Source organism: Anarrhichthys ocellatus, unplaced genomic scaffold, assembly GCF_004355925.1.
Source record: "Anarrhichthys ocellatus isolate YVR2014 unplaced genomic scaffold, GSC_Weel_1.0 scaffold24, whole genome shotgun sequence".
Lineage (NCBI taxonomy): Eukaryota > Metazoa > Chordata > Actinopteri > Perciformes > Anarhichadidae > Anarrhichthys > Anarrhichthys ocellatus.
The window spans coordinates 2,441,627-2,465,239 of record NW_022280054.1 but is presented as its reverse complement, the minus strand read 5'-3'; the positions used below and the strand labels follow the sequence as shown (position 1 = coordinate 2,465,239).

At 41.2% G+C, this 23,613-nt stretch overlaps 2 protein-coding genes across 4 annotated transcripts in view; both read left to right on the top strand.

Moving 5' to 3' along the window:
* Positions 1-2,542: 2,542 nt before the first annotated feature.
* On the top strand, positions 2,543-8,832 carry laynb (layilin b). Of its 2 annotated transcripts, none has more exons than XM_031860471.1 (7): positions 2,543-3,302; positions 4,457-4,763; positions 4,954-5,111; positions 5,587-5,631; positions 6,095-6,172; positions 6,410-6,470; positions 6,786-8,832. In XM_031860471.1, the coding sequence occupies exons 1-7, from the start codon at positions 3,230-3,232 to the stop codon at positions 7,099-7,101; spliced, it is 1,038 nt and encodes a 345-aa protein (XP_031716331.1). In that variant the 5' UTR covers positions 2,543-3,229; the 3' UTR covers positions 7,102-8,832. The 2 variants fall into 2 exon arrangements, with proteins under 2 accessions (XP_031716331.1, XP_031716330.1); XM_031860470.1 differs by having other exon boundaries at positions 2,547-3,302; positions 6,353-6,470.
* Positions 8,833-9,814: 982 nt separating this feature from the next.
* The window catches only part of sik2b (salt-inducible kinase 2b), a 42,422-nt gene continuing 28,623 nt past the window's right edge, over positions 9,815-23,613 (top strand). For both annotated transcript variants that reach the window (XM_031860481.1, XM_031860480.1), the window contains exons 1-3: positions 9,815-10,081; positions 13,368-13,484; positions 20,099-20,162. In XM_031860481.1, the coding sequence (XP_031716341.1) occupies positions 9,944-10,081; positions 13,368-13,484; positions 20,099-20,162 (319 nt within the window). In that variant the 5' untranslated portion in view covers positions 9,815-9,943. The remainder of the gene's footprint in view (positions 10,082-13,367; positions 13,485-20,098; positions 20,163-23,613) is intronic.

The following is a 23,613-nucleotide window of genomic DNA, read 5'->3' as shown; positions in this document are numbered from 1 at the left end:
TACAGGTAGTCTCTTTAGGCGACAACTGCTGCTGCTCAACTGAGAAGCCCCATTGTTCCTCAGAAATATAGAAGGAACAGGAGCATCAGTGTTTCTGCTGATGTGCCCATGGTGAGAGAAGACGTTCGTTACACTATCCATAGATGTGTCCCTCTTTTACAATCTCTGAGTCCTCGTCTGCGTCAGAGAAATGTACCTCCTCGGACACTTGTTCTGAAACAACTTGTCTGCCATTCTTCTGAACTCTCATCACATTCTCCATTTCTTTCCCCTGTAATCGCTCTGACTGCAGGGTCAGAGATAATGTTTGGATGGAGAAGTCTGGAAAATAATGTTCACCTGTCCATAGGTTGATTGGTCTGCATAAACCATAACTAACCTATAAATTAAATAATCATGTAAAGTGCTAACAGCACATCATTTATAGCATATTGACATCAGTCCCCAATGAAAACCATGTATCTCAAATTTTAAAGATTTTGGTTATTCCGTGTAAGGATTAGGTGCTGAGAAAATATTCCTACTTCAGATAAGCTAAACGTATCTTTTTTTAACAACAATAAAAAAAATAGAAATGTACCATAAATGGGCCATTATCTTTGGTAGGGACGCTATAGTTAGATACATCAGACTTAGTGAACATGTCTTCTGGTTTTCACAAACAAAGCGATGATGGTTACTGACATATCATAGAAAACAATGAAAACAAGGCCCAGGGCAGGACACAGATTTAGCTGTGGAAGAAAGAGGATACACTGGGAAGTTTATGAGGACATACTGTACTCTGTGGGCATGTACAGTAAAGACGGTCATTAGAGTAGCTAATGTGAATGTAGCATGTCAACCAACTTAGCAAATATGTTTAAAAAAACAGTTGTAACACTCCAAAGTTGAAAAGGAGTTTTTGTCTAAGCATACATTGTTATGAAATATGAAACAGTGAATGCCTGTCGATGATACCAAAACAGCACTGTAAAAATAATCCACTACAAGTGAAAGTCCTGCATTTAAAATAGCTTCAAATAGCTTCAAATAGCTTCAAATAGCTTCAATCTAAGTCTTAGTAAAAGTATTATAAGTATTATAGGCAAAATGTATTAAACTTATACTCCTGATGCAGGACAATGTCCATTGCAACTAATATATTTGTAGATACAGTATGCCAATATTATAGTTTTAATACTGATGCATGCATGCATATGTAGCATTTTACTTTTGTAGCTGTTCAATTCAAGTCAATTTATTATCGCCCAAAATCACAAATTTGCCTCAGAGGGCTTTACAATATGTTCACATACGACATCCTGTGTCCCGGGACCCTCACATCTGTTGTAGCTATACTTTATATAAAGTTGGGTATTTCAGTCCAGTGGTTCTCATCCTAGGGGTCGGGCCCCTCCAAAGGGTCAAACAGAGGGGCCGTGAGATTATTAATGGGAGAGGAAAAAAGAACAAATGTTTCTGCTACTCAGAATTATTATCATTTTCTGGACTTGCCTCTTATCCTACTTTTACTGAACAGTTGTATAAATTAAACAACCTGAGAAGTTTGGAGGGGAGATATCTCTTTGTGGAACAACTGAAAACAAGACAAGGAGCCACAACAAGACAGTTTGCTGTTTTTATAAGTGGCCGCAGGACAAAAAGATCGAGAACCACCGGTTAAAACTTTTAAGGTGTTTTATATTTAAAATCTTAAAAGTAACTAAAGCTGTCAGATAAATACATTTCAGTAAAAGAACAATACTTCTCTATGAAATGTTGTGGAGTAGAAGTATATTATAGAAGAACCATGAAGCAAAGATATTCAACACCATTACCCCAAAATTGTAAATATACTTTTTTTACTTGTCACGACTGGTGTAACAGTCGTTAACAGTGGACAGTAACAGATTCATTTCAAACGTGAATGGGAGTTGCTGCTCAGCCTCATTTCATCAGTAGTTTGGTGTCATCTGCTGGCCAGAATTAGACAGAGCTCAAATGCCTCATTGTTCTCTGCGTCTGATAGACTCGTGATTCATCGTGAGGATTGCAAGAGACACAGCTTCCTCCTCAGTGAACAGACAGCATTGTGACAGTACTAAGTACTAAATGGATCAAGTACCCCTTAAATTCAAACACAGCTTTACTTCTACGGCTTTAGCCTGAACAGGTTTGGGTCTCACAAACATGAATACAAACAGCAATGGTGTGCTGCTGTCAACAACATGCCTTTCAAAGATAACTGACGTGGGCCACTATGTAACCTGTCAGCCTTTAGGTTTATGGTGGACAATTCAGTCTGAAGATGTGACTGGATTAAATTGTAAAATTATTATTGTTATTATTGTTGTTTTTGAAGCTTAATCCATGTGACTGCTCCAGACTTTTACAATCACTCATATTCTGGAATTGAAGCTGCGATGTCTGGAAACCAAAGCAAAGCAATGGACAGGAAGTATGGTCCTTTCCTCTTCCTCCTCTGCAGGCTTTCCTGTTCCAATCTCTCCCTCTTTATCTCTTGCTATGTCCCTATCTCACTTTCTGCCCTTGCTGTGTCTCTCCAAATGGTGTTTTCACAGTGAGTCAGTTTCCTTTCAAACACTTACACTGGCTTTGTGTGGGATGTGTTTTATCCAACAGCCACATCAGACATGTGGTGGACAAACTGAATCACATGACATGAAACCAGGATGTTTACCAGACAAGGAAAGGTTGAGTTGTACTTTTAACATGCTTCTTTCAGTTTTTGAAGTCTTGTTTCTGTTTCTGCTTTCTCACTCAATTCCCCAGACAGCACTAAACCTGTGTGTGTGTGTGTGTGTGTGTGTATGTTGTGGAAAAAGAATGAGAGATCCTCATTCTTTATTTTAACACAGGGACCATGATGCACAGTGTTAGCACAAAGAACTCTATTCATCCCCTTATAATGTCATTACTATATGTGAAATGGGATTTTGCTAGCAAAAGACACAGACACACACATGCATACCTCAGTGATTTGAGTTTAGATGTAGAGGGGAGAACAGCAGTAGCTAAATCTTGGACTATCTCACTCTTGTTTTTCCCCCTTCAGCCAGCTAGACGCCATAAGCACGCCTCCACCAGCCGACCCACTTTAGACTGGACTGCCTCTATCCTCAGTTTATCGCAGGGTTTCAAAACCTCTAAAGTCTAAAACACGTTTATAGGCAACTTGATTTAAGGACATGTTGTGCATCACAACCGGTTGAACATGTAGAAAAAAATGGATTTTATGAAGCTGTTTGGCACCGTTATCGCCGTTTTTCTCCACCCTGGATCCACGTCTAAAATAAATGGTAGGAGTTTTACTTCGGAGGAACAAAAAACTCGAGAACTATTTAAACTCTGACGAGACGATGTGATCTTGTGTTTTTTGAAGACTTCAACGTGTTTGTTTGTACCGAGATATTTTAAAAAGATTTTAAAAGTTTGCATAAAGCGCTGAACGAGGCTTTGAATTTGTTAAGGCACGTTTTATTGTCGTGTTAGTGGATTAAGGTAACGACGTTGGTACCAGAAGGACCGTAACATAAAGAAGCCTGAAGCGGCCAGTGTGAACGATACTGTAATTATAAACAGGCTGCAGTCACACAGCAGCACGTGACGTGGTGGGAAATGAACATCAACAGGGTGTTTGCGTCAAAGGGTCGCATAGTTTTTCTAACTGTATTGCTATAGTACAATATTTATGCTGCTTAGACAGGCTATAATAATATCAATGGCCCTACTAATAGACCCAATCTTTACCAGTATACAACAGACGCCCTAATCCTTAAACTGGCTCTATTTGTATGTTATCTGTAAAGGTAAAAAAATGATAGAAGTATTTTATTCAAAGATAAAATGTCTGAGATTATTTTTGTTTATACTTCTTATTGTTTTCTCACATCATAAGCTCACATGTCTTAACTCTAATATGATGTTGTGTTGATGAGTCACGGGCAATTAAAAAAAGTATGGGAACCACTGTTTTAATATATTGCCTGTCTGCTTATAAATTGGCATATATTTTGAAAAAAAACCAACTGTAAATGATGCAGGTACAGGTGCCTTTCAGACAATCAAGATGCATTGTGTAAAGCCATAATTGTGCGACCTCAGCAAACCACTGCATTTCAGACGTGTTCAGACACATATCTATAAATCTGTCACAGTGTACCACATCATCAAAACTATTTTGAATGGAACAAGCCCAATCTAGAAAGAAAAACATCTTTTTTTAAGCCCTTAAAAATACAGGTTTTACACTGTAATTTATCTACCATATGGTTTAACCATTGCCGGAACATGTGGGAAGACTTTGGCAAAGAGATTGTGGTTTCTAATTTGCTTCAGGTTGTTTATAGTCATTCAGCCACGTGGGTGCCATGGGAATTCTTCAGAAAATGAAAAAAATATCATATTATTATTATCATCGTGTTATCTCCCTGATGCTGACTGTGGTGTCCAGGCCAAAGGATCTGTCGGCGTGGGACAGAGCGCCCATGCTACAAGGTGTCCTACATCCAGGACAGCAGGCGGAGGCTGACCTTTGAGGATGCCAGGCAGGCCTGCAGGTCGGATGGAGGCGACTTGCTCAGCATTGAAACGGAAAGCGAGCAGCGACTGATGGAGAGGTTCATACAACAGCTGCAGGCTGGAGATGGAGACTTCTGGATCGGGCTCCGCCGCAGCCCACAGCTCTACAGGGCAGGGACCACAAACCCAGGTTGCCCTTCGCAGTACTATTGGCTGGATGGAAGCAAGGCTAAATTCAGGTCTTTCTCATTTTAGAAAAGATTATTGGATTAAATCGTGCATGTGTGGGAGTGATGGAATGTCTGCATTCCTTTGCAAGAATTTGAGAATGAGAAATTCAGATATGAAGTAAAACTATGCATGCAATAATGTAAATTGTCCAATCTGAATGCAATACGAATCTAAACTTGTGCATCTTATTTGCTGTAGGAACTGGCACTGGGATGAGCCATCGTGTGGTGTTGAAATGTGTGTGGTTCTGTACCACCAGCCCTCTGCACCACCCAACGAAGAAGGTCATTTCCTGTTCCAGTGGAACGATGACAACTGTAACTCCAAGAACAACTTTGTCTGCAAATACCCAGAAGGTGAGCCAGTAAATCACAGAAACTGTGCTTTTGTGCCTGGCAGTGCTGGGAATTATTGACAGTTGGCACTTTTGGTTTTATTTGGTTCTTGAATACACAAAATCAAAGTCTTCCAAAAATTAACTAAAATAGGGCCATCGCTGTCAACCGCCTGCACTGTTTTTAAGTCCTTCAGGGACCCTTCACAGAATTTGTGTGCCAGTTTGTGGTCATTTTTAAATAACAACCATTAGCATATTGTTTTACTTTAAACACTTGAAACCTCTGAAGATTTCTCAGGGCTCATTTCATGTTGTTGAATATTATTTACATTCTATTTGTAATGATTCTTCCTGTTGTTTGTCTTTTCTTTCTATTTCGAATGGGAGGCGTTTCTCGAATGCTTGCCTATTTTAGCAGAGTGAAGTAGCATTGATTACATATTTTTACAAGGATTGGATGGCTGAATTAACTTACCTTTCTCTGTCTTTTGCAGAAAAACAACCAGTATTTACTGAGAAAGGGAACAAAGCACATGCAGGTACAACATGTACTTGACTACCACGCACATACTGTCCTTGCATGATGTTTCTATGATGTATAGATAACAAGCGACTGCAGATGTGTTTATACTTAGATCAAGAAAAGTCAGACTAAACCATATTCTGATGCATGTGACATAAAAACGTTTTATGGAAGTTAATAGCTTGTTGGATCACATGTTTTCTGATCAATTCAGCCCACAAAGAACTAGATTGTCTTATTTCAGAGTTTGTGGGTTGGTTTACATTAAGGATTGATAACTTCAGGCTACCTAAGCTAAATGTGCTTAGAGATGCATGTGATCAGATCACCAAACAAGAACATTCAAACGCACAGAACATGGAATTTGTAAAATTGTTTCTTTTAATCAGTTAGAAATCTGCAATGGTGAGATGTCATGTGTCAAAGTTCTGCTTTTCATACTCAACTGATTATGTTAATTTGTTTTCTGATTGCTCCAGTTCCATCTCTAAGGCCAAATGTGTTCTCAACTACAGAAAGTGATGAGAGGATAAAAATAAGACTACCTGAGTCATCAGGTAAGAAAAGAAAAGAAAACTTAGAGTCAAAGCCCTCTATGTTTTCAGGGAAACTTCTATAAACCAATGCTTTAAGTAGTGACAGAATCGTGACGTGCTCTAACTATTCAATGATTAAGGTCTATGTTTTAAAGTCATATTAAGGGAAGTTATATGCCAGTAATATTCTGTCCTTTGCAGTATCTCTCTCAGACAACAGCCTGTATGTTTCCTACATCCTTTATGCAACTATTCCAGCTCTGCTGCTGCTGCTGATTGCAGCTGCTGGGTTCTTCTGCTACAAACAGCATGCTAAGAGGTAAAAGAAGAACACGTTTCTGCATGCAAAGTAATAAAACGAGATTCTAAGAAGCATTTTTGAAGAGATAATGTCTTTTTTTGCACAACTTTATACATTTCTACTCAGTTATAGCCAATGTGAGACATTTCCTGTGCACACATTTCCTATTCGACTTATAAACTTCTTGTATCTTTGGTCTTAGAAAAGTTTGTTGTTCAAAACATGTCTGGGAAATTCTTACTTTATGTGGCCTTTAAAGAGGTAATTTCACTGATGAGCAATATGTTGTGATGATTGCACTGAGCTCTTTAACGTTATGTCTTTCATATTCAGGAGGAAAACAGAAACAGAAAGCTACCCAAGCAGATCAAAACCGTGGATGTCAAAAACAGCTTCACCCAATGCCGTACAAGGACCTTACGCCTTTAGTGACATTACCAAACTGCCTGACACTGCTCTGGACAGCAGCGTGCCGGCAGGCATCATGACAAAGTACTCCTGTGCTCCTTCCCAGGACTCCCAGTGTGACGATTATGAGAATGTGTCATGCGTGGACAAGGAGAGCGGCTTTGTGACCAATGACATCTATGAGACCTGCAGAGCTCAGAACCGGCAGGCTGGTTGGGTGGAAAATGAGATCTATGGATAACACTGTTGATGCCTAACTGATCTCTGTGAGTGTCTGTCAGCCTCATACCAGCTATCGAATATAACGCAGCTAGACAGAGGAACACAATGTTCTCCATCCTTTTCTTCCTGCACACCCTACTGGTTACTTGTGTTGTGCAGGATTACTTAACACGTGGCTGTGTCGGCCTGGATTTAGACCTATATATATTACAATAACTTATCACCTGTGTGTATCTTCAGTGTGGCATCCTGAGCATCCAGCAACAAAAGCTGTAAGTCAGATAAAGGCTTAAAGCAGGGTTTCCCTGTTAGATAACATTTAGGCCCCGAACTTCCCAGAGCCCCACCAATAGAGTTCTGAAATTGTTGATGAAATTGTAAATCTGAGCACGGCATATTTTGGACTCTAGAGTAATCGATGAGTTATATAAAAAGTATAATATATTTTAAATCCTTTTAATAAATAACAAGACCCGAAGTCTGCAGCCGTGCTTGCAGCTTTGTGAGGCTGTGCTAAGGCACAGCTGTGCTTTTAGCTGAATGCGAATGTCAGAATGCTAACACGCTAACAAAGGCCAATGAAAACATGTTGATCTTTTGCAGGCATTATGTTTAACATGTTCACCATCATAGTTTTGTGTATTAGCAAGCTAAAAACTGAGGGGAATGTCATTAGTTTTGCAGATATTTGGTTTTAAGTATTAAATGGTGTTTAAACTAGGATAAGGGGATCCAATCCAATAGTTGTTAAGACACTTCACTTAAAACCACAAATGCCAACCTTATATTGGCACCATAACATTGATATGTATTATCATGAACAAGCTCTCTGGTAAATGATGTGACTTCACTGCAGCACAAAGGCTTTGGTTTCAAAGAGGCATTAATGAATTCAAATAAGCATTACTGAGTCAGGTCAGGTAAGCGGTGCAGCAGCGCTGCTATATTTGGCGTAGCGCATTTCACTTTTAACCCTGAGAATTAGTGCAAGTTTTGAGGACCCACGCAAGGTTACTCCTCTTGTAAACAATCCAAACTTAAACAGCCATTTTCCAATCACGTCACTACATATTATGAGGCACAAGGACAAAAAGATCCTGTTGTCACTCTACAGCGGTGGAGGTGTCCTATTCAGGGACTTTTCTCACCCTTTCTCTAATCCTGAAGTGTAAGTCTTCCTGTTTGGACTCTGATGTCAGAGAACAGAACTGTACATGCGGAAGCACTGATGACAGAACTCCGCTGACCCCAGTAAACCTCAAAGCTGTGGCCTTTCTCCGACTCCACCTGACTGTGTGGGAAACTCAACCCTTCCACTGCTCTGACTTTTTAGGAGAGACCGGTTTTGAATATGTCATGGATTCATTCAACAGTGTTTGCTTGTAAAAGCATGTGCATACCTTGTAAATCTGTAAAATAATCATGGAAATACATTTGCTGAACACAAATGCCTGAGCGATATCTGAGTGGGCTGCTGGGTCTGTGTCTTGGAAAGATATAGCAAGCCCAGTAAGGAGAGGCTGAGCGTGTTCTTCGAGAATGTTAGACAGGAAATGCCAAAAGCACATCTGGAACTCTTACATTCAGGAAGTCCATGCGTGACAACGGAGGCCTTCGGAGCGCTGCTCTCCCTGCCCGCTTAGTAATGCACTGCTAAACTGTCACTGCATGAGCTGCTGCTTTGTGTGGATGTGCTGAATCCCAAAACAAGGCATGATCTTTGGGTGTCAAATAAAGTTTGGTTTCAAGATGTTGTGGTTGCATTCCTGATTCAATAATGGGGACATTTCTGTGTGACGTTAGATGTGTGTAAATGAAAAATGCCTGTTTCTAAAGTACAAAACCTACTGTAGGCTACTGTATGTGTAGCCTTTCTTCAATTGTCTATGTTTTCCAATAGATGGCGCTGTTAAGTAGCTGACCAAAGTGTCTTTGTTGCTGATAAAATATCTAGTTTCACATGAGGTTCTGCCATGTCACATTATATAATGTTATATATGATAATATATGGGATTTTTAATGTCAGTTGCACATTTTTTCTGGATTGTAAAAGTAAGTAGACATGCTGTGAAATCTATTTTTCTTTAATACTTGCATATTATTTTTTTAAAATATGTTTTCCTTTCATTCTTGCAGAGCACATTACTTGTGTGCAAGTAAAAATGGGCAGTTTCAGGCTGATTTAGAATGAATTCAACCCTTTTTTCCCCCTTGCGTTTTTCACTCGCAGCCGACTACAAAGCTGATCAAACACCTGCAAGGGGGGGGGGGGGACTTCAAAGTTACCGATGCGTGCAATCAAGCAGCACACGCGAGCAAACAGATTTCAGAATAGCAATTTTACCGGTTGACGTAAGAGGTGGGTCTGGTTGTCTTGGCAACCAATTGGCACTGAAGTGTGGAACGGCCTCGTGGCCCCGCCCCCTGTACAAATACCCCCATGGCTTTGACGTCAATACACGTCAACCGGAGAACATGATGCCTCTTTGCGAGTCAACTCGCGTGCTCTGTGGCTGATAGAAAGGTGCCTCGAGCTGAAATATTATCGCTCTATTGTATTGGAGAACGTGGTGTGTGACAGCCCTCCAGGGTTCAGCAAATGGCCTGCTTCGTATCGCCGCACTGACGGGGGGAGAGTGTCGCCAAAGATTGGCGACACAGAAATCAACTTTGTCTATTTTTAATGGACACGTTTCGAGCTGCGGCGGCGGCGGCGGCAGCAGCGGCGGTGGGCGGTTTGTTTTCCTTTCGTCTTTATCTGTAAGCTTGCTCTAGCAAAAGCCCCGCGTGAGCCCCCCGCGTGTCCCCTGCTCGTCTGGCTACCGTCTACTTCTTCCACAACCAGTCCCATTAAGTACAGCATGGTCATGGCTGACACTGTGCAAAAAACGCAGATCCGGGGTCCCGTCCGAGTGGGCTTCTACGACATCGAGCGCACTTTAGGAAAGGGCAATTTCGCTGTCGTGAAGCTGGCTCGACACCGAATAACCAAGACCGAGGTGAGTGTGTCGGTGAACTGGTTAGCCTGAAAGCTAACTTAGGCTACTGTTCGGCTGAGTTACATAACTTTATTGCACTAGTTGACACCCCAGATATTGACTGCAGATACCGAAATGCTGTCCACCTCGTGCACTAATAGAAACTTGGATGGGGTAACTGTTAACTGCCGTCGGGGCCACTTGGCTGCTCCAGTGCGAGCAACAGCTGGTGTGTTTGAATACCTGCAGGTACAGGAGCAATGTCTCTCTCTTCCCCCCCGTCTCCTCTCAGCCAGCATCAATGCCGGTAAGAGGTCTGACCAACCAGTGCTGCTGAGAAACGCAAACTGTAAATATGCACTCTTTCTGTCCTGCGCCAGACCAGCATCATACACCTGCACTTCTTTTTGGTAATGACCCACTGGGCCACAATGTACCAACCCAAAAAAAGTCTGGCTGCTGTTAACATCGCTGTTATCTGGGGCATGCATGCAGCATGGGTCGGTGGTCCCATTATGTAATCCAAATAATGATTTGATTTGGTGGTTTCTTGTGCCAGCAGTGCGAGAGCTTTGTGAGGAGCAGGATGTGCCGGGGCTAGAGCTCTGTAATTGGAAAGCAAAGTGTTCTGCACGCATGCATGCAGACAGCAATGCACTGACACTGCTCTGGGGGGGGTCTTCACTTAGTTTTGGAGACGGTTTGATATCGCAAACACTAAACACTCTCAGGCGATGAAGCATTGAGCACAGAAGGAACAGGGCTTGGGTTTGTCTGATAGGTTTATGTCAGCTCTCTACAGAGAGGCGCTTCTTCACCAGTACCACTGAGTGCCATGCCTTTCCATTGTAATGACGGAGACACGGGGAGTACATGTAAAGAGTGTCCAGTCTGTGTGTGTGTGTGAGAAGAGGACAGAGGAAGTGATGGAAAAATAGGGTTGGGAAAACACAGTTGCACACTTTGATCTTTGACCTCACGGGGCCTCAAACTGTTTGTCGTTGAACGTGAGCAATCGTGCCGCACAGAAAAACAAAAGATTTACATCATCCAGACGAGGCCCCTTGGTTTAATCAATGTTAAATGAATAACAAGGTAGGAAAATGCCTCTTAAGACTGTTTTGGTGTTAATCTGGTTATTAGAGCCTGTGAAGTGGCGCAGCGTTAGTCTAGCCAGGTAATCTGCAACCGTGTGCCACTAACTGCTATGTTGAATGCAGGTTTTAATTTCAGCCTAACATGACACCAGGTGATTTCACTAAGTGGCTGCACCGCTCCCTCCCCTATCGAGGTGGAATGAAAACATGCATGTTGATGCTGGGGTTTTTTTTTTTAGGCCACTGGTTTGGTAGAGGTCACTACAGAGAGAGCCACTGCAGAGGCCCATGGCCGGAGCCAAGCTGTGTGTTTAAGTGGCCACGGTCAGCTGGAGAGGCAGGCTATCGATTTTATGTGATGCCATCTGCCTTGTGAATTTGGCAAAAGAGATGTTAACCTGGAACGTGTGTGGGAAGAAAAGCAGAGTTTAATGACACATGAAACCACAGATCTGATGCGTCTTTGTGCATATTCCTAGATAAGTGTATCTGTGTACATAACCTACTTTTTCTACTCGTGCCTCCTGCGTGTTATACTGACCCATTCATCCCATTATGTACATACCGCAGCTTGAGGGTCATATAGTGCTGGCTCATTCCCGTGGGGTCCTGCCTGTCAGCTCAGTGGGTCGTACTTTTGTCCATCATCTGGTCACAGTATTGTCCCGCCCAGCCTTTCTGCTCTCATTACTTAATGTGGGAGCTAAATTCCCCAGTAAGTCATTGTCCTCGAATGACGTTGTGCCAGCAGAGCACACAAGAACTCTTATGCTGTGTGTGTGCGTGCGTTTTAAGTATTGTTGACAATGTAATCAGTTGCTCTGCTCAGATCTTTTCATGCTAAGTACCCTGTAATCCAGTAGGCTAGCGATTTTAAAATGTTATGCCCTGGAGGTCTCGACTTGTAGCTGGAGTGCCATTAAAAGATTTAGATTTCTTCACAGGATGTGATGGCAAATTGCATACCTGTTTGTACTGTGGGTAGTGAGATGATAAAGGAGTGTTCAATGTATTGAAACAGCCATTAATGCGCATAAGTGCTAACTACAAATATGCTAAATAGGGTTAAACTGGGTGTCGGTGGGATTGAGATGTCCGACTTCACTTTAAGATTAAACCCAAACATGAGGCCGTCTTCAGAGTATTTATACCGCTGCATTAACACAGCAGGAATACCAACTGCAAAAATACAGCATCATCTAGTGGAAAACATTGGACGTGGCTCAACGTTTGTTGCAACACACGCAGTGTAGCCAGTCGGATACAGGCAACAGGGTAATTCTGATGTTTTTCTGAAGTAAAGATGGAGGATAAGATCATTGTCACTAGTTTCCAGAGGAAAATCCTGTGTCACAGACAGTATTGCATTATATGTTGGGTTTTGGCAACCAATAAACCCTTAAACTCATGGATTTATTCATCAATCCTGTTTTATTATCTGACTTAGGGCTGCAGCTAACAATTATTCTCATTATTGATTTTGCAACTTCCCAAAAGCCAGAGTTGACCTTTTCAGAAAGGTTGTTTGGCTGACCGAATGGTCCAGAAGTGAAAGACATTCAGTGTATCACAGAAAACCATCAAATATTTACATTTAAAAAGCTGGAACCAGATACTTTTTTTTTGTCATTTTTGCTCCCAGTAAGAGTTTTCCAACTTAATCTTAACAGCGGTGCGATTGCTGAGAGGCGAACTGGGGTCTCCTGTTGTTTACTCTTCCAGTTTGGCTCACAGACACTTGGAAACGCTTCAGATCACACTGATGAAATGTTGTTTATGAGACCGTCTGAAGGAAAGATCTTAATATTGCCTCGTTACCCACCGGACATCATTAATCAAAGTCAAGAGTGTTGAAGTTTTGAGCACGTCCATTTACACATGTACGTGTGATTGTGGGGTGTTTGTGTGTATCCAACGAGGCCTGCTGTACCTTTTTTATGTGATATTTCATCTTGGCTCAAATTTCAAGAGTGTTTTTGATGAAGGTCCTCAGCACGAGCTGTATTTAAGTATTTATCCTGTGGCTCAAAAGCAGTTCTCTGAAAAGAACAGACTGTCTGAATCCCTTTGCTTCTTGGAGAATATTAAACTGCTATCTCTACTAGTGTGTATGCGAGTGTGTTTCTTTTCATCAAGTCTGATGAGGCCGAGCAATGATTCTATTGTATGCTATTGAGAAACTGACTGATTGGAGTTGTATTGTTCTGCAGGTGGCCATTAAGATCATCGACAAGACCCAACTGGATGCTGTCAATCTGGAGAAGATCTACAGAGAAGTTCAGATCATGAAGATGCTGGATCACCCCCACATCATCAAGCTGTACCAGGTGAGCTTCTAGCTCCACTACCTGTTGTCTTTTGACTGTTTAGTGAGGCTGCATTAGTCTCTCAGCGTTCACTGATTAAGACTACAGTACATCCTGGTTTTATCGGGGCTCTTGTGCACTTTTTGTTTATATGTAATTGTTTTATCTTTTGTAACTTTTTATTCCCCATGTTGTAATGCTGTGCAAAGATCAATGGTTTCATCTGATTTTGGTTTTTGTTGTTTTTTGTCTGTCAATCAAGAGATTTTCAGGAGATTTATTTTTGTCTCGGGTCTTTTCCTTTGACCCATCTCTTGACAACTGCTTGTAGCTGTTACTTTCGAAGTAGCAGAGATGTTGGAAGAATGCCACCATACTATGTATTTACTCCAGTTAGTATACAACACACACACACAAACTTGACAAATGGTGCAATTAAGTAAAAGCAATAATGACTCTTACACAAGGCTGAAATCACTCGGATTGATTTGTGCCTTGCCTGTTTTTAAACTGTCCTAAGGGGTAATAACCAGTTTCACAATGATATTTTAGGCCAGTCTGAATTTCGCTCAGATTAGTCCCTTATTTTATGGCTCAATAGCCTGTTGAAAATATAGTGAGCCGTGAGGACATCGTCAGTCTTTTACATTTGCCGACAGAAACTATCCTGAGCCCATCTTGGGTTTGACTAGATAGTTTGCAAAAAAAATATTAATTTGCCAGGAATTCATTGAAAAGTAGTCCAACTGAAGACGATTGTAACTTGACGGGTTTGTGCAACAGATGAAGGGAGATGTCTTTTTGAAGTCTGAGTAAGATCTTTGTCAGTCTTTGTGAAAACAGCCCGCAGTCGAAGAAGGCCCTGCAGAGAGCAATAATGTAATATGTAACATCTGTAATGTAACAGGTGACATAGAATTAGCCACGCCTCTCTGGCTAATCTGTGAGCAAACCAGTTTCCTGCAGCACAATTCACCGCTGCTCCTTCTTGATCTTCTTCCCTGGTTCTTTAGCAGTCGAGGTGTTGAAGCGCAAGACCAATCCAGGTCATTTTCTAATGCATTTGCAAACAGCTACCCCTGGGTAGTTTAAGATATGAGAGCATAGTTAATGACTGACTGACGTTCGTGTGTGTGTGTGTGTGTGTGTGTGTGTGTGTGTGTGTGTGTTTGTGTGTGTTTGTGTGTGTGTGTGTGTGTGTGTGTGTGTGTGTGTGTGTGTGTGTGTGTGTGTGTGTGTGTGTGTGTTTGTGTGTGTGTGTGTGTGTGTGTGTGTGTGTGTGTGTGTTCGTGTGTGTGTGTGTGTGTGTGTGTGTGTGTGTGTGTGTGTGTGTGTGAAGCTGCTGCTGGTATGCTTAAAACCAAGTGTTTGTTGTTAAAAGGTTGTATATTGTAAATGTTTTATTATTGTGCTGGGACATCAGATCTGACCTGTACTGCAATAAGGCTCTATTTTAGCCGGCATGCTATAATCAGATATGGATCTATGCTACACTTTATATCGACTTAAAACATCTTATTTAGGCCAGAATGGATTCATTGCTTGTTAGAAACAAATTAGTAGTTCTTGTCAGTGCCCCTGACTTTATGGGACCTTCAAAAAGTATTTAATTGAATTTGGGGGACACAGTATCCGTGTTTATTTGTACAATGACTTGGCTAAAACGACCCAACGTGAAAGTCTTCAGCAATTGCCAAGAAGACATCTTCTATAAGTTTTTAAGGGTGTTATATTTTCTAATGTGTATTGAACTTAAGGCCTTTGTTTTGGTGGCTATACATCAACCACCACAAGCAATGCTGCAGCATGAGCAGTGTTCTTTGGTCTTTTCCTGCCCAGAGTGCATTGCAATCTGATGGGAGTCTGATGCAGATGAATCGGTGCAAAGCAAGTTTAAAACGTAAAATTGAGTCTGTAGTGTGTTCCAACTGTATCGATTTTGTGGATGTGACAAATGCCCAGATGTATACTAGAAGAGCAAGAATTTCTGTACATTGATGGTAGACTGTGAGACAGATGCTTTAAACAATTAACCGTTGAAATAATTACAAATGATGGTGAGTGACGTTAAGGTACCCCTAATAGGAAAAACACTGGAGCTCACATACATAACTTCCTGTAGAAACACATGTAACACTTAAATATTTAATTATTTTAATTTGCCTTAAACTTTGACTGGGAATCCTGACTTTGAGTGGAAGAGGTAATGTTGATTTACATTTTCATTAAACATTAACTTGGACCGTTGACGTTGTGATCTATACAGTCTGGTAATGGCACACTCATCGTTAATGTAGTATGTTAGTGTACGATTTCAGACAGACCCAGACTCTTTCCCCAAAATGCATTGCACACCATGGTTTCTTACCAGACTGCCAAGATGTCTATCATGGTTAATTCATGAAATTCTTATGATGATATGGTTTCATGCAGCAGAAATGTGTTTTTCTTGGCTGTGTCGTGGAACTTACACTTGTGTTATGGAGATGGTGTGATGTGTGCTAAAAGCATTGTCATGTAGTTGTATGCATGTCCAGTTGTACGAGGGCAAGTGCACATGCATTTGTACGTGACTCAAAAATAAACTTTTATCACTTTGTTGCTGTGATGTCTTCCTGTCTGCCACAAAATAGCCCAACTGCCAATACCTCAACAATTTGGGCGATTCAGTTGTATTACATAAGCCTTTGGGGTCCTGTTAGTTTGTTTAGGGGAAGTAAATGAGTGTTCATTATCATTACACAACCATGTGGCACTGCTCCAGCTTTCTGCTGTGTTATTTTGGTGTTTGTCATTATTTCCAACAGCCCGGTCCATCCAATCAGCTCAGGTCAATTAGTAATTTCCCTTCTAGTTTCATAAACTGGCCCAAAGGAAAGCCTCAGTTTAGCCTGAGTCAAGCCTGTAGTTTGTCATGTGTGGCGTGAACTCTTTGCTCAGTCTGCGGTAATTTGCCTCACATCTGTTCGCATTTGCATCTCACCATCCTCTGAATCTCTCGGGTGTTCAGCTTTTCCCTCTTGTTCTAGTCCCTCTACAATTACAAAGATTCTAAACAGTCATAATAACCACTTGATATTGTTTTGATAATTACAAAACCACTCTCTAGCTATCAATACTTTTCAATACAAAATGAGTGCCCGTGAATATCAATCACGTTACAGGAAATGCTTGAAAAATTGAGGATATTGCACGGATCATGAGCCTAATTCGATATATCCTCCACGCTACAGTTATTGCCCACATTGTTAACACTATTACATTTAGTTCTATAAATTATGCATTTACAGTGTTTTAATTGAAACATGAAACAATCTATCCTGTACACAGCATGTGTTTCACCACTGGGACTACAGCTGCTCTTCCCCATGACCTAATATTCAGACGGGATCAGTCGAAAATGTTACTTTAGATGGTCTTCAAACCTTCCCATCGGCAGTGTCAGAACATACTTACGATATAATACTGTATACAATGTATAATATCTGCTGTATCGAAGTGGTGTAGTGATTATCGATGGTACAGGAAAGGCATTTACTGTTAAGCAGCTGTAGACATGAAATATAAATGGATGTGTTATAGGGTAGCCAGTGCCACACGGCCTGCTGCAGCAAGGTCTTAAACACAGTATTACGATCCTGTTGGACTCCTACTTACTTCATACAAGCGCATGAGGCATCGTATTGACTTGATACGTGACATTGCAAATAAGGGTGGGGAGCGAAGCTTCTTTTTGGGTACCAACCGAGTATTTACAACTGTCCTGTATCGAAATCTGGTTTTCAAATCTGTTGTTCTTGTAATATTCTTGTCTCATTTGTTAAAAGGAAAGTTCCGTATTAAAATGAGAATTATTCCAATTTTAGTCTTTTTTGTTTGGAAAGATTATTGTGCAGCTGCTTGTGTTTTGACTACAACTTTGGCATCTTTTGTTAAATGGAAAGAGTGTTTTGTAGAAAAATGTGTTTTTTGCTTCTCAATGTAATCAAAAAAGTGGAAGCAAACTCTGGTATAAAGAAACTGTAAAACAACACCCAGCACTACTTTAAAGCTGTAGACATGACTGGTACATGAATGTCAGTTACATTCCTTGCTAAACAAGTTTAGACAATGCTGATTCAGTCTATGGCCGCCAGAGAAAGCTCTCTGTGTTTTGTAGTATATCGAAGTCGAGGTGTCTGGTGTCTGTGGCGACTTTCCCGCGCTGGCACACGTATGCCTGCAGGTGAGCTGCCCCCCAGGAGCGCTCTCTTCAAGTCCTCCCATGCACATTTTTATGTTTTTTTTGCGGCAGTGACTGCCTAAGCTGGTTTGTGCGTCCATACTTCTCTATGGAAGTAATCTGTCCCAAATCTTGGGAACACCTGGCAAATTTTTTCATTTTTTTCAAATATGGCACAAATGTCCACTTGCGTTCGAGGATGAACTGATTAGGTTTTGGTTGTCAAAGTTTAAGGTCACAGTGATTACATGGTGGGAAAGGTGGGCCGTCGCTACACACATGCTGGGTAGAGGTGGTGCATCCAGAAACAAGCGCATCTAGTGCGCTCGCTTTCAGCTCAGCTGGTCCAAGCTCGACGTAAATGGAAATAGGTTAAATGCTGAAGCTGTAGAACACATGTTTTTACTACACAGTTAAGCCGAACACTACGCTAAGAAAGACAGTATAGACCTAAGGTTACAATTTTGTTGAAATGTACTGTTTATTTAGCCTATATCTCCCCATTACTGTGGGCGGAGGAGAAAGAGAGCTCTCTGACAGCTTCTAGCTGCTCCCAGCAGCAGGATCAGCATCTTAGAGAGCGCCGAGGATCTCAGTCCTCACAAATGTGCCACTATGATGTTGGCAGTTCGCGGGTGGGGTTCTCATAAGGGGGCTTGGTGAGTGCAGGTAATAAAAAAAACCTGACCCGCACATCACTACAGCACACTCTTTTTCCCAAACTTGCAATTATGCTCGTATTGTCAAAAAATGACTTGAAAACACGTCTGACACGCACGGGCTGGATGGGAGTGACAGATTTTTTTTTGTTACTGTGTTTCGATATAGCTGCAATATTTGCGGGGACACATTGGTTCGTGATTTTAAAAAGAAAGTGGGACAAGGCCTTAAAATGAGGGGGTCAATGATCCCTTGGCCCATGTCTGGCACACGCATCCATTTGGACTCAAGGATTAATTCATTAGGATTTAGTTTCCATCATGACAATTTCACACAAATGTCTTAATTGGATGAAATGATGACATTTTTGACAGACATGGATGTAAACGGCATCCTAACTGGTTGGCGGAGGCATACAACTGCGAGTCGGTCATTCCAGTTTGACTTTAATCTTCCTCTGAATGCCAAGTTTATTTATTTTTTATCTGGAGCATTCATTCACTCCGGAAACTGTTCTTGGACACTTCTAATGATATTGCACAATACTCCTAGCTGCTGGTCCATCGCTACGGTTTCTCTTATATGATAATTGCTCTCACTGCCAGAGGGGGGAGAAATGCTGCCCAAAACATCTGCCGCATCTCACCGATTTTTGGCCAAACCTTCCCGGAGCTGTATGTAATACGTTTGAAGGAACAGTTTAAGACTGCTAATAGATCCACGACAGACAACGTATGAAGATAGTCAGCATGTAGCTGACTGTAAGAGCAACAAACACTTGAAAGATATCCACCATGAATTGAAAATGGACATAGCATGAATAATGGCTGCATTCCACTTAGGTGTGCCAGGGCCCTGCTATTGTACATGCTGGATTACTGGCACAACTGAATGAGACGGAGCCATCGTTGATACTATTAGTTACACCTGTGTTTTTCCTGCTGTGACAAGTCAAAATGTCTGCTGTGAGAAAATGTTTATTTCCCAGATTGGATGCTGTATTGGCTCACAATGCTACTTGTTTTGATTGATGAAGTAAGCCTGGGTATATGTACTCGGTATCGTTCAATCAGTTGTATTCCAGCTCCACAATACAGAGAGGACAAAATGTGCTTGTTACACAACCACCCCCCCAAAAAAAAAAAAATAAAAAAAAAAAATGGCTATAATTTCTTAAATCCATGAATCGGTCAATGTAACAGATGGAAAATTGATCATAAACAATGAGCGTGGGATTTCTACTGTGAATGTCTGGCTCGCTGTGTCTGATTCATCCTCCACTCCAACTGATTCTCCCCTCCGAATTTAATTCTATTCATCTCCCGAGTGTTTCTGCTGCTAAATCGGTTCTCCTCCTCCTACACAACACGGCACCGTGTGAGGGCTGAAGGGCTTTAAGCACCATTCAGATATACTCGGCAACACCAACTGTCCACCTCCATTCTCTTACATGGACAACCATTTTTAGACCTTGGACCATTCATGCATTTTGTTTTGCTCATGACTCTGTTGATGCCAGACTCTGCAGTTGAACCTCAGAGAACCCCATGTGGACAATTGTGTAATATTTGGGTCATTTGAGTCTGTTGTTAGTTTCCTTTTATTTCTAATTCTCTCTTGTTGCAGGAGAATGTAAAACTAAACCAACTGGTGATATTGCTAATGAAAATTGGTCTTCTGTGTGTATTCACTCTCCCACTCTTTTCTCCCCCCCCCCCCCCCCCCGGCCCCCTGTTTTTTCGTCCTCTCTCAGGTGATGGAGACGAAGAACATGCTTTACTTAGTCACGGAGTATGCCAAGAATGGGGAAATCTTCGGTGAGTGATCTTTTCAAGTAAAGGATCAATCTGACCTCGGTCTCTTTTAACTTGTTGCCCCACCCAATTCCTACATGTCCTCCCCTTGACAGTTGCACACAAAAATAATCTGCACTCTTGTGACAAACAAGGAAGTATGAAAAGTTTTATTGAGTTCGCGTTGTTCTTACACTTATCCCGGCCTCAATCTCAAAGGTCACAGGATTGACGGAATGATCCTAATGTGGCCCCTGTCATGTGCTGCCAGTGATTGCTGTGTGTAATGTGCTGACACCCACTGCTTGTGTAACTGAGGCTGTGAGTGAACCTCAGAGGGAAAAAAAGAAAATGATTTATTACCGTATGTGGTCACCGGTTTGTTACTCTGCAAGATTACTTTCCATATGCCGGTCAACGAGGTCATTCCTTCATGTTCATTGGTTAGTTACAGAGCATTTGGATTCAGTTCTGAATACTGTCTGTTAAACCTTTGTTTTGCTTTTAACTTAAACTGTTTAGGAGCAGATCTCCAAAAAGTAGCAATAAAAAGGACCCATCTTTTAACCACCATTTCACAAACACATTTGAGCACAGGTACAGCTATTCGTTTACTTTACTTTTATTTGCACTGTACAAACATTATAGCCCATTACAGACATGTGACAGGAGGAGTCAATAAACTGTAGACAAATCATGAGTTCAAAAGTATTAATGGAAAAACATGAGTTGGCAAAATTAAATGCACACAAAGTGAATAAAAACATTTGGCAGAACATGAACTGAGCAATGCTGCACCAATCTGATTCTAATAAGAAAAAGATAAATTGGAGCTCAAGATGAATTTAACACCTTGATTTAAATGTAATGACAATTTGGAATTATAGCAAGCTCCTAATATGGAGGCGCTCCGTATCTGTGCACCACAATAACTTAGGCAACGCTGACTGTCTGATTTAGTTAATATGTGTTTATTAAAATGTAGGGCTGCAATTGCAACTGTTTATTTTCATTACTAATCAATGTGCCTATTGTCTTGATTAATCAACTCATGGATTGGTCTTAAATGCCTGTCCCAATTTGTTTTGATCAACCAACACACAAATCCAACAATAGTCAATTTACTAGAACAGCACATCCTCACATTATGAAGCTTGAACAAGGGAATGTTTGGCAGTATTACGTAAGAAATTACTTAAAATCAATTATTTAAATGTTTGCCAAATCATTTTCCTGACGATCAACTTATTGATTTAGCACTAAAACAGATTGGGTCGAGAGGAGAACACCACCAATCAAGCTGAAGGCATGAAAACGTATTATTCTTGACTGCAAAAGATGCAACAATCCCATTAAACGGTATTCTGAAAATCACTGTATGAACAGTGAGCAGTCCAAAGGCAGCCATCCTAATAGAAGCCAAATACACACATAATGAAAGCATCTATGATTCATCCTGTCTGCATGAAGGTCTGTCATAACCATTTTGAAATGATTAAAAAGGAGCAGATGTTGCAGTTAGGGTGGAAGCAGATCAGAGAGAAAAACACACCTTCCCTTTTTTGGACCTTTGGGACAGATAAAGGGGGGGGAAAAGTATTAATTTCCAGGTTTTTAACAGTCAAACCTTAAGCTATAAGGATTTAGGCTCAGGCTTGCCATATAAACATAATACACTGCCTGAGAGTAAAGCCCAAATGAAGACACTTGTGCTGGAAAGGACAGAAAAGTCAGAACATAGCAGACATACTATATGAAGATAAGAAAATATCTTAGTCTGCCATAGCAGTGCATGCACTCTATCACTACTTCACACTCACAAAACATGCACACTCAATGTGTACACACTGCGATCTCAGTACAGTGGACACGAGCCACAAGACATGGCCTGAGAACTGCAAATATATTATTTATTAAATATATCCAAAATTACTTCAATTCTGAAAATTCAGACACAGACTACACCATGCATTCAAATATTTCAAGAATGTATAACACAAGTATAGACCTGTCCGATGTGGACAACCTGCAAGTGGATCACGACCCACATAGATTACTGGGCTCACCTATTAGACAGTCTGAGAATGTTTGCACTGAGCTTACTCCCAGACACCGTAGCGACAGGATAACTCTAGTAAAGTAAACTTAATAGTCGTGTGTGTGTGTGTGTGTGTGTGTGTGTGTGTGTGTGTGTGTGTGTGTGTGTGCATTTTGTTTGTGTGTGTGTCTTTGTGATTGTGAGGCCAGTGTTCCACTTGTGATGTTGACTCAGCAGCAGCAACTCCTGCTCCTGTGACCCAGAGAGAGCTGTGCAGCAGACGCAAGAAAACAATGGATGAGAAAAGAGTGCGGTTAAAAATGAGAAGGAAGTACAGAAATAAAACGGGAAAAGACTCTTCTGTATCTGTGCATATGTTACTGCCACTTCATCTAAGTGTGGTTAGACCAACTGGCGGCTTCTGTTAGCCTCCTATCATACAGTATACTCTTAAAGACATTGTGGGGGAAATGCTTATTTGTTTTCATGCAGAGATGAGAAAATCATTGCCACTCTCATAATTGTCTTGTAAATATGAAGTTACATCCAGGAACAGCTAGTTTAGCTCAGCACAAAGAGGCAGGGGGAAACAGCTAGCCTGACTCTGTTCACAGGAAACATTAAATCTGGTTTTTAATACAGATTTGATAAATGAGATATGCTTCAAACATGCTAGTTAGTGAGCTTTAGAGTTGCTGGTAGGCGGATTATTTATTTTTTGCTAGCTGTTTCCAGTCTTTCTGCTAAACTAAGCCGGCTGTGGCTTTATAGTTAACAGATATATAAGAGCGCTTTATTGATCTCATCTTTGTGTATTTCCCCAAATGTCAAACTATTCCTTTAAATAACCAATCATGATTGGTCAACCTCATTTTCCATAATCCATAGATTTTGTTTCCTTGGATCATCTTGCGTTATGATAAAACCGTTGTGTCCCGATTCCTCAGACCCAACTGCCCTGATTGCACAATGTAATGCAGTTATGTAAGACCGTTATATGTCATCATCTGCTGCAGCAGTAGCAGCTTTGAGTAAGCCAGGCAGACAGCGACTGTTAGCTGCAGCGCTAGACTAGTATTACAGTATTCAGTCTCACAAATTTAACAATCATTTCTGATTTCCAAATACGCATACGCTTTCTGGAGATGGATCAAGTTTTCCAGTCATGTTGCACTCAGACGAAATGGCGAAGCTGCCAAGACAGATCTCCAGCCTCCTCCTCCACTATCGCCCTCCAGAGAGTCGCCTCTGCTCTTCTGACCGGCTGAATTTCTCAAGTCTGCTCCTGGCCATTGGTTACAAATAGCAGAAGATGTGAAGATACTCAGCAGCAGCCCCCCACCCCCCAGTGGATGAGCCGCCGATTCTCTCTTCAGACCAAAAGATGTTTTGTGTGTGTGTGTGTGTGTGTGTGTGTGTGTGTGTGTGTGTGTGTGT